The sequence below is a fragment of the Zalophus californianus genome, chromosome 10 (assembly GCF_009762305.2).
Source record: "Zalophus californianus isolate mZalCal1 chromosome 10, mZalCal1.pri.v2, whole genome shotgun sequence".
Classification (NCBI taxonomy): domain Eukaryota; kingdom Metazoa; phylum Chordata; class Mammalia; order Carnivora; family Otariidae; genus Zalophus; species Zalophus californianus.
Window position 1 is genome coordinate 52169387 of NC_045604.1, and position 11884 is coordinate 52181270.

The following is an 11884-nucleotide window of genomic DNA, read 5'->3' on the forward strand; positions in this document are numbered from 1 at the left end:
GTTGGCTGATTCCGTCTCATCTAGGGCACCGGGTCGGCTAGGCAGCCATCTTACCTAAAGCTAATTTGTGAGCGTCTGTGAGAAAAGGACCAGAGAGGGGGAGAAGGGGCAGCCTTTTTGTGCCAAAACAGGAAAGAATGGAGACGGTTAGCGTAGAGGATCCTGAAAGGAATAGTTCGATTTTTCAGTGGGTTCTGACGTTCTGGAGACGTCACCGCGATTTAGCATCTGCGGTGTGGTGGCGTCATCACGGAGCGCCACGGGAGGTGGGGTTCTGGCCACGTGACGGGACCCAGTAGCGCTGCCAGGGGTTAAAGCTTCTAGTGCCAGGCTCCCCAGTCTTCGGCCGCAATTGTAGCTCCCCCTTCTGTTCCTCGACTGTTGAATTGCTTCTACGGTACCTTCGTCCTCTTCACCGAACATTCTGCAACTCTCTAATTCTAACCCAGGTTTGAATTGGTTCTAACTGAGACTGTTAACCTGAGAAAATGTAGGCTGAGTTTTCCCGGGATTACATTATGTTCCTCCTCTGTTCAGATTATTTTAGCCTTGGGCGCCCTTAAAACGTCTGCAACAGGATTGGGAATAAACAGTAATCTCTGGGAAGTCAAATAACCCTCACTCAGCTTTATATATCGCCCAAGGCAACGATTAGAAGTCTGAGAAGGAAAACAGCTACTAGAAAAATGCAGGCTGGCCATTGTCATGGTGAGGAAGCTTCTGGAGTGCAGTACAAAAATAGACAAACTGCAATTACTTACAAGATGCATGAATCTCACAGATCTGACGTTAAGGGAAAGAAGCCAGATAAGAGTTTACATCGTTTGGTTTTATTTAAATGAAGTGTAAAACCAGCAAAAGTCATTAGTTATGGTGTTAAAAATCAGGATAGTCTTTCCTTGGATGGGGAGGACAATGACAGAACCACGAGGAGGCTCTTGAGGTTCATATAATGTCTTATGTCTTGATTTGGATGTTGGTTGCAGGTATGTTCCCTTTGTAGAAATTTCATGGAGCTATACACTGGAGTGCAATTTTTTTGTATGTTACACTTAGCTAAAAGTTATATTTAAGTAGGAGGGAATTATCCCAAGAAGATTAAATGTTACACTGATACATTACAATTGTCAAAATTGATAGAATGAACTCCTAAGATCTGTGCATTTTGTTGTATGTTAATTATTCCTGTTTCTTAAAAAGTGTCCAGCCCAAAGCCTGGAATTATTTATACTTAATTATAAATAAGAACAAGTAGCCCATTGCACTGCGGGAAAGGTTGACCTAATGCAGTGATTTTTCTAATTTGCTTGATTATGCACCTGAGGCAACTCTCCCTACTGCCAGATAGCCTAAATAGAGATTTGATGTATCTATGTATGTATTTATTTATTTTTATTACTGGTCTTTTTTTAAACTTTAAATTCAAATTAACATATAGTGTAGTATTGGTTTCAGGAGTAAAATTTTGTGAGTCATCACTTACATATAATACCCAATGCCCATCCCAACAAGTGCCCTCCTTACCATCACCCATTTTATACCATCCAGTAACCCTAGGTTCGTTCTCTATAGTTAAGAATCTCATGATTTGCTTTCCTCTCCCTTTTTATCTTATTTTTCTTTCCCTTCCCCCTATGTTCACGTTTTGTTTCTTAAATTCCACAAAATCATATGGTATTTGCCTTTCTCTGACTTACTTCGCTTAGCATAATATACTCTTAATTCCATCCACATTGTTGCAAATGACAAGATTTCATTCTTTTTGATGGCTGCATAATATTCCTTTGTATATATGAACCACATCTTTATCCATTCATCAGTTGATGGACTTCTGGGCTCTTTCCACAGTTTGGCTATTGTGGACATTGCTGCTATAAACATTGGGGTGCAGGTGCCCCTTCGGATCACTACATTTTTATCTTTGGGGTAAATATCCAGTAGTGCAATTGCTTGTTCGTAGGGTAGTTCTCTTTTTAACTAAAGTTAGAAGATTTTAAGTACCATCTATTATCCGGTGACTCCCAAATCAGTGTCTTCAGCAACACCTCTCCTCTGAGCTCTGGACTCTGTCTCTACTTGGATGTCTGAGAAGTACATCCAATTTAGCTTGTCTGAGAAGTACATCCAATTTAGCTTATCTGAAAAAAAACAAAAACTGCATGCACACACACACAACAAAAATCTCCTCCCAGTCATCTTCACACCTCAAATCAGTTTCTCCAATTATTCTCCCACTCTGAATGGTTACCTCCTGCTCCTAATTGCTCAGGCCAAGGAATCACTTGAGGCTTCAATCTCAGGTCCTACCTCCCATCCTATAGAAAGACTTACTGTCATCTACAAAATATGTGGATAATCAAACCACTTCTCACAACCTCCACTGCTACCACTGAAGACCAAGCCATAATTATTTTATCTGGATTTCTAGCCTCTTAACTGGCTTCCCCCCCCTCCAACCCCGTGCCTTTACAGTTAGTTTTCCACAGAGCAGCCAGAGTAATCTTTTCAAATCATTATATCCCTTTGGTAAACAACCTCCCAATAGCTTCCTGTTGGGCTTAGACTAAGCACAAACTCCTTACCATGACCTAACATATACTACATGATCTTATCTCACCTTTATGATGAGTATCATGTCTCATCTCATAGAACTCTTCTCTCACTGCTCCTCCCTCTCCCTGGTTTAAACACTGGCATGTTATACTTGAATCTACAGAGTTTGCCTTCACCTCAAAGTCTGTACTCTGTGCTTTTCTCTCTGAAGTGCTTTTCCTCCAGACCATCACGTAGATCATCGCGTAGATGTTCATTTTACTCAGGTCTCTCAAAAGTAACCCTAAGAGCTGCTCTTCCCAGCTGTATTAGGTTTCGATCAGGGAAGCAGAATCAGTAGCAGATACTTATTGCAAGGAATTAACCTATGCAATTGTTAGAACTGGCTAAGCAAGTCCAAAATCCTTAGGCCACACAAGCAAAAATGGATTATAGGCAGGCTGGGCACCATGAGAACAGGTTGAAGCTTTGATCCACAGAAGTCAGGGAAGGAAGAATTCCATTCTTCTCTCAAGTAAATCTCAGCCCTGCATTAAGACCTTCCAACTGACTCAATTAGCCCCACCCAGATTATCCCAGATAATCTCCCTCAAAGCTAAATGATTAAGAGCTTTAATTACTATGTGCACAATACACAGCAACACTTACTTTTTGGCTGAATCGTGGAGGAGTGTAGGCTAGCCAAGTTTACATATCAAAAACCATCCTATCAACCTCATCCCCATCACTCATCATTTCTCTCCACCCTCTTACCCTGTTTTTCTTCATAGTACTTATTAATACCTGCAATTTATTAGTCTTCCCAATAGTCACTCTCAATTGGCGGCAATTGTGGACATTTTGCTTACTCCTTCCTCCCAGACATTTGGCAAGACATTTTTGGTTGTCACAACTGGTGAAATACTACTAATATCTAGTGGGGAGAGGCCAGGGATGCTACTAAATATCCTACAGTATGCACTACAGCCCCCACAAGAAAGAACTCTTTGGCCCAAAATGTCAGTAGTTTTCTCTGAGTTTGAGAAAAATTCCATGCTAGAGTTAAAACTTCTGAGGTAGGATCTTTTTGTTCACCTCATTTCTAGCACTTAGAGACTGGTGCGGTAGGCAGTCAGTAAATTTGCTTGAACTAATTTAATAGACCTGGCAATCTGCATTTTATTTTCATTTTTGTCATTTAAATACTACAATTTCTATTTGGTGAGCCCGTGCTAAAGCCTGAACTTCCTTGCAAATTTTCCTTGCAAGTAAACTTTTAAAAGATTTTGTTCTGTCTCCCTTTGACAGTAATAAAAGATTTTGTTACGGTAGAATTTCAAAAAGGTGAAATCAAGAATCCCTCGCAAATATAAAAGGAATGTGACAAATATTTTATTCAATTCAATGAGGGAACCAGTAAGATGTCAAAACTGTTATCAAAGTGTATTTGCATAATGGATCCTTAGAGGCAATTTATTTCTATTTTTTTAAAGATTTTATTTGAGAGAGAGTGGGGAGTGGGGCAGAGGGAGAGCATCTCAAGCATGAGCATGGAGCCTGAAACAGGGCTTGATCTCACAACCCTGAGATCATGACCTGAGCCGAAACCAATAGTTGAATGCTCAACAGACTGAGCCACCCCGGGCACTCCTAAGTGCCTGCACTTTATTTTTTTTTAAAGATTTTATTTATTTGAGCAAGAGAGAATGAGAGATAGCACGAGAGGGAAGAGGGTCAGAGGGAGAAGCAGACTCTCCACTGAGCAGGGACCCCGATGTGGGACTCGATCCCGGGACTCCAGGATCATGACCTGAGCCGAAGGCAGTTGCTTAACCAACTGAGCCACCCAGGCACCCATGCCTGCACTTTAATAATGGAATGTTAGTGTATGGTTGCAAAGTTAGATACAAACTGGCTAATGTCCTACCAGGGTAATAAGCCATATATAACCTTTGGAGTATCCATTCTACTGAAAAGAAAGTAGGGATTTGCATCCCTACTGGACATAAATCTACAACTTAACATGTAACTTCACTAAGTCTAGGACCTTTAATCAGTAGTGAACAGTGAATTTCATTTACTGTTCATGTTAAGAACATTCATGACTTCTAACTACCAAATTCAGTATTTTTTTGAATAATTTTGCTATTTTACTTTTTACATAAAATTTCTCATTTTTTTAAAGATTTTATTTGAGAGAATGAGAGAGAGAGAGAGAGAGAGAGCACATGGTGGGGGGGAGAGTGAGAGGGAGAAGCAGGCTCCCCGCTGAGCAGGGAGCCTGATGCGGAACTCGATCCTGGGACTCCAGGATCATGACCTGAGCCGAAGGCAGTCGCTTAACCAACTGAGCCACCCAGGTGCCCCAAAATTTCTCATTTTTTAAAATACCACATGGGTCAGGGGCTCCGGGCTGTCTCAGTTGGAAGAGCATGCAACTCTTGATCTCGGGTAGTGAATTTGAGCTCCATATTGGCTGTAGAGATGACTAAAAAACAAACAAACAGAAAAACATTAAAAGAAATAAAAAAATACCACATGGCCCAAACAGAAGAGGTCTGTGGTCTGGGTTTGAACCACAAACTGTAATTCTACAATCTCTGTTTAATATTCTTAATACATGCTGAATTGTAAGAGGAGCTGACTAATCTCTTGGATTTCACTTAGGTTCCATGGACTCCCAGAACAAAATGCAAATTGGGATTCTCTGTACTCTGCCTCCACTTCCAAGAACTCCTCTGGAGTTCGGCTTGAGTTATGCTATCACCCGCTGTGCTGTACTTTGAAAGACTTGTAGCAACTACCTCATCCAGGATTAGCCAGTTCGATTTTTGCGAGACTTTGGAATTGGCACCTGGAGATGCCAGTCCATCTCTGCCGGTCACTTGAAGAATAAACATGTGAACTTGGTAGTTGTGCACTTAGAAGCAGGAAAACTTGTTTTCGGAGGGAGAAGCAGCAGTAGATAAGTATTACCTGGCGAGACGAGCAGAAGCGAGATTAAGAAACAGTTGCTTAAGTTCCTGATGGCATTCCAGTCCTTGTCCCCGCGCCTCTTCAGGCCCCACTGTTTGGCCTTTATGAAATGAATACACCTATTCCTTTTTTTTTAAGATTTTATTTTTATCTGACAGAGAGAGACACAGCGAGAGCGGGAACACAAGCAGGGGGAGTGGGGGAGGGAGAAGCAGGCTTCCCGCTGAGCAGGGAGCCCGATGCGGGGCTCGATCCCAGGACCCGGGGATCACGACCAGAGCTGAAGGCAGATGCTTAATGACTGAGCCACCCAAGCGCCCCACACCTATTCCTTTTAATTAATTGCCTTATTATTATTAAACTAGCTGTTAGTGTCTGGTACGTACAACCAAGGAATCTCTAGTATATAGAGAAGAGGGCCCTTGGCAATGCTGCGTGCACAGGATCTTTCTGCAGGGGATAGCCTGCAGCAAACTCCTGGCATATTCTTTCTTTCTAAATGGACTGGAGTCTTAAGGTCCGTTAAGAAGTGTTACATAAGGGGCACCTGGGTGGCTCAGTCAGTTGAGCATCTGCCTTCGGCTCAGGTCGTGATCCCAGGGTCCTTGGATCGAGCCCCACATCAGGCTCCCTGCTCAGTGGGAAGCCTGCTTCTCCTCCCTCTCCCTCTGCCTGCTGGTCCCCCTGCTTGTGTGCTCTCTGTCAAATAAATAAAATCTTTAAAAAAAAGTGTTACATAAACATTGGGTTCAGATGATTCAGAATAAAGTTAACTGGAAACAAATAAAAAAGACAGGTATGGACTTCAGAACAAATGTTTATTACTGCTTAATGGGGCCAAAGTGGCAACACAAAGCATTGAAAACATCACTGACTCACAAAAACAGTCACCTTGTTACCTTCTTGGTTGAATTTATTTCACAAGGCTTCATTCACACATGAAAACAAGATACTAATCCAAGTTCATAACTGTTATAAAAGTAAACATTTGCTGGGACAATGTACAATAAATTGCACTTTTCTTAACAAGCATTACATTTACACTGATAGCCTGTACTATACATAATACATGGAATTATGGAAACAGCTACTTGGTCAGTGTTTACAGAGGCTGCTCACTCATGTTTCTTTTGTAGTCAGCACTGTTTGGGCCAATCAACTCCTTTATTCTAGAACCTGTATTCATTAGAGAAGTCATGGACAAAATCATAGAAGTCACAAAAATAAATGGTACAGAATTTCTACTACCTCCTCAGCAAGGGAAAGGTAGGAGTTGAAAGAAGGGAAGTGATGCTGATTGAGAAACTTCTTCCTTCATTTGAACTGAGGATCCATACATTATGCAAAATACCAAAAATGGAGAATATGGTGCAAAAGGCTATTGGGTCATCTTGGATTCTGGGACCATCTCCAGCTTTATTCTTGTGCTTTCATGACACCAGAGTCTTGATGCATTTATATATTTATAATTAAGTTGCCTATATTTTATTCCATATATAATATACAGTTATTAAAAGTTACATTTTAACAGAAAATATTTTACATGGTAACTTATTGCCAATGAAAAAGGAAAGTAACTTAAAATGTTTATTTTCTACTCAATGATTCTTTTTTCTTAAAGTTTTCCGAACACTAATGATAAACCAAGGATGGAGGTGGGGAGAATGGGACATATTGATGAAGATGTTTTTGTAACACATAATGAATTCCTTTGGAGATATGCTTGACATGTAGTCTTTTAGATGGAAGCTGGGAAGGGGACACCTGACAGCTGACTGGAGTCACTCAGCCACTTGTCAACATCCGCTTTTCTCGTTACAACTCACAATCGTCATCTGTTGAGATGCAGCCCACGTGGAAGCATTCATTGTGGTAACTTTTGAGAGAGAAGGAAATTCCTAAAATGAAGGGCTTTGCGTGTGTTACATGGAAGTCACTGTAAGAGAGGAAGGCTGTTCTAGAGCAGTTCTAGTTCAGGGTGGCACCAGCAGGTCAACCAGAGGGAAAGACTGGCCACGTATGTATTCAGGGGCCGTACAAAGAGGCAGGGATCCTCTATGTAAAATTCTACCAGTCACGCACACACACAAGTCAAACAGTGTTCAAATCAAACAACAGCGGTTGTCCGTTCTCTCATTTACTTGTAATTGAAGCAAGAAAATCAGCTATTTAAGAGTTTGGATTTTTTAAAAGAGTAAGTTCTACAACAGAATCCTCTTGCTAAGTAATTACAAGTGTTCTTTCCCAGAGAGAGAAAACAAGGTATCTAATTTTTTAAAGGCTCCCTTTTCCCTGCAAGGGATCTTGAAATCAGACAACCACCTTAGCAGAATCATTAGTGGGCTGACTGCAGCTAAAGAAAACTCTCCCTTACGTTAGTTACACGTGTAGGCCCCATCCTGAGTAACTGATCAGCTGCTTTCAGGATCTCTCATCTCATGCCCTGAACTGTGCATTCTCTTGTTTTTCTCACTTTCACTGGGAAATAAAGCCACTAGTTATTAATTGGAAAATATTTTAAGAAAATGGAGTAGGGGCTTGAGAAAAATATTAATATACGGTATAGAATGAAAATTTTGGAAAAAAAGAAGTATTATTATTAACTATCCCAACATCAGTACAAAGATTGCTTTTGTACTTTACTTTGGAAATTTAAGAAAGCCAATGAAAATATTACAAACTGAATAGCTGGGAGAAGGCAAGAGAGAGAGTGGTTGTATGGAAAGAGGCCAGAGGCCTATATGACATTCCTATTAGTGTTTCTGATAGGCATTCACACACAGAACATTAGGTAGCTGAGAATTTCTTTGCATTAAATTATATGTAACTAAATATAACCAAATTGTGTCATGGCTCAGGGTGTGAAGCTAGCAAACATATGCACTACAAAATTCAGCTGAGTTTTTTTCAGCTTCAAAGAATGTGTTAAACAAGAGTCTCAAGATATAAAAGCTAATGAACTGAACTATCAAATTGAAATTCATTCCTTTCATTTATTCTGCAGAATTAAATGAAAAGATAAATCATCACTCTTCAGAATACTGCAAGTGTTGGATTTCTGGAGGAATGTTTCATACAACATATCCCAGGAAAAGATGAAAAACACTCTAGAATATTTGGAAATTTCCTAGCTATCTGGGCTGGTTGATGTCTTTCTAAAAGAAATTCAAGAAAAGAGTAGCAATTTTCAAATATATTTCAAAATAAGTGAAATTAAAACTAACAGTTACTTAATACAGGGATGCATGAGTTTTCAAACAATACACGGGGAAGGACTGGGGTGGTGCTATTATAACATGTTGAATGAATAATCATATCATATACCAAATTTTGAATTTTCTTTCTATCTAGTATTGCTACTGACCCAAAGGCATTGCAGTGAGGAACAGTTTAGACTTATGGTACCAATACACATACCTAAGTATGATATGGAACTGGAGAAGAAAAAAAAATCTATAGATTGCCATTAAAATCTTTTGACAGAGTTAAGAGAAAATGCAAAAAGACAGATTACACATTTGGAATGTATGTACCTGGTGATTTTGTTTAAAAGAAAAAAAAATGTAAGGGGCTCTGGAACTGAGCCTGGTGTACAGGTGAGGACTGTACCTACAGCCATTCTATTTCTCCATCAACTACCGCGTAAGGAAAAATACACAACTTAGGCATTCTGTGGAATGTGCTGATTTTTGGAAGTTAAAAAGAGCTCTGTACAGTAAAACTGTATGATTCACAAAACACAAAAGAACATCTTTGATTTAGCTGGCCATTTGATAAGGCAACTTGTACAAGGCTTCTTGGAATCAAAGCATAAAGTACCAGCAAAGCTAAAAAATTATACTAAATAATTTACAGAAACAAGTACCAAGATGCAATTTTCTAGCCATTATATTTTACAACAACAAAAAAGCAGATTACCTTTTCTAAATCACCAAGTAGGGAATATCAGAGTCAACATGGACACTCAGAATGCTTGATTACAAGGACATGATTATAATGAAAGGTGACAGGACAAAACACAATTCTGTAAGAAAAGTATTTGATGAGTGTAACAAAGGATAACATCCATATCAGTTTTACGCATTGTAGATGATATAATAAACACCAATGAAGGGGACTTAACTCTTTAGAGTTTAATGATCATTTTGGAGGAAAGGATCTATTATGAGCAACTTATAGTGCATGCTCCTGGAGTTGAAATGGCTCTTATTTAATTTTTACTTCCTTTTTTTTTTTTTTTAAGATTTTATTTATTTGACAGAGAGAGACAGCGAAAGAGGGAACACAAGCAGGGGGAGTGGGAGAGGGAGAAGCAGCCTTCCCGCATAGCAGGAAGCCCGATGTGGGGCTCAATCCCAGGACCCTGGGATCATGACCTGAGCCGAAGGCAGACGCTTACGCTTAATGACTGAGCCACCCAGGCTTCCAAGAATGTGTTACTTTTAATTGCAACATATGGCACAGATGAGAATCACTCTGGCTACAGAGTTTAAGATCCTTTGCAAAGAATATGTTCAACAATGAAGCGCAGTATGAGTATCAATAAATGTTATTGTACATAGCGGACAGTAGTTTGGTTGGCATAAAAGGACCAAAGCCTCCAAACTAGCTGAGAAAATGTGAAAATTAGTTTTGCGGTTACCAAAAGATTTCCTGCAAGGACTATATATATAGATAGGTTAAATATAATTGAAAAAAACAATTTCCACCAACTTTTAAAGAACAGCTTTACTTCTCCATGAGATAAGTATTTCTATAAAGATTTTATATTCAATCAAAAATGTTACCAATGCATTTGCATCTCTTCATCTGGGGTACCAAGGGCATTTTAGGGAGATACAGAAATCAGTAAAAGTTGTCTAACAGTAAACTAAGATGATGTGAAGCTGACCTTTATTTCCCATTTCATAACTTTAAAAAGTAAAGTATATTAGTGTTTACTTAGCAAATATATGTCAACATTAAATGAAATACTCTGTCCCTGGTTCTCTATTTCATTTGAAGCACAATGGCTGACCCTGGGCCTTTCTAGGCTTCTCTGGTAAAGGTTCCCTAATGCTGCAACTCACAATAGCCACCTCTGACTTCACGTTTGCTGTAAGTCACAACTGTGTTCAGACTTAAGAATCGGCAATTCCCGTGTAGAGTTTCTCAAAAGGACCTGTTAGAATACTAGGGCCAAATGATTTATCTTATCCTGCATTTATCAAAATCTCTGTTCATCTAGGGTGTTTTCTCAATAGTCTATCTTATTCCATGGTCCTTGGTACTTCATTTCCAGATATACCCATCAGGAAATGAAAATAAACTCATTCTTTTTGGGGGGCCTGTTCAATCCCAGGTTTATTCTTTAGACAGGATTATCGTTTTCCAGGGAGTCACTTTCAGGAAGAAACCTGACAGTTGTCATAAATGGTCCCACAGTGTGCTTTATCTGAATAAATTCTGAAAAGATAAGAGGTTTATATTTCAATCTTTTTGCTTTTTCTTTTCTTTTTCTGTGACAAATATCATTCTATCACTTCAACCTTGGAATAAAAGACATCTCCATTTTTATGGAAAATAAGTGTAATTATGAATAATTAGTTCTAAATAAAAAGCATTTAGTTCTGAATTACTTATTTCCAACTAAACATCAGGCATATAAAATAATGGGTAATACTATGATGGAACTGAACATGGCCTTCCATGAAGAAGCTCGAAAGCAGGTATTCAACATAACTCAGGTCAGTTTAAACATCCCTTTGCAAAGTGTCAAACGAGAAAGAGTGAGAGCTACTGAGAGATCCTGGCTTGCTTTCTGGCCTCCTGTACTTTCCTGCAAAGGGATACGGGGAGATTCCTCCTGGGTTTCTGTCCCTTTGATCGTTGTGCTCTTGTGCTTGTGGGGAGGCTGGAACTATGTGCTCTCCTTGGGGGGCTGGGTGACCGGCGGTGGCTGCAGCGGCTGGGTGCCCGTGGCCGTTTTGATAGAGTTCAGGGTTTTGCTAAACCAAGAGTTTTTTGCAGCTTGGATTTCATTCATAAGGGCTCCTCTCTGATGTTCAAGTTCCTAATTAAGAAAAGAAAATCATCTGAGTTATACAAGTGTTTTCTCTCTGCCCAAAAAACCGAAGTATAGCTTCTTGGAATCCCCCGGCCTGTATAGCTGCAGCTGTCCTCCCACAAAACCCACAAGAGATTTAATTGGCTTCTTAATGCAAGAAAACAGTTTAGGGCTAAGAGTTACCACTGAAAGTCAGAATCTTGCTTCCACTGAACAGCCAGCTCATTTTATCTTTTCTTCCCCCTGCGTTTTTGGTCCAAATTTAGGTTTAGGTAACAACATGTTTAAAACAACAAATAGACATATGGATGAACTTCTACTGATGATGTA

General features: G+C 39.6%; 1 protein-coding gene across 8 annotated transcripts in view; it reads right to left on the minus strand.

Annotated features, from left to right (window-relative positions):
- Positions 1 to 9181: 9181 nt before the first annotated feature.
- The window catches only part of RABGAP1L (RAB GTPase activating protein 1 like), a 758983-nt gene continuing 756280 nt past the window's right edge, over positions 9182 to 11884 (minus strand). For all 8 annotated transcript variants that reach the window (XM_035722282.1, XM_027611227.2, XM_027611226.2 and 5 more), the window contains one exon: positions 9182 to 11560. In XM_035722282.1, coding sequence (XP_035578175.1) covers positions 11408 to 11560 — 153 coding nt within the window. In that variant the 3' untranslated portion in view covers positions 9182 to 11407. The remainder of the gene's footprint in view (positions 11561 to 11884) is intronic.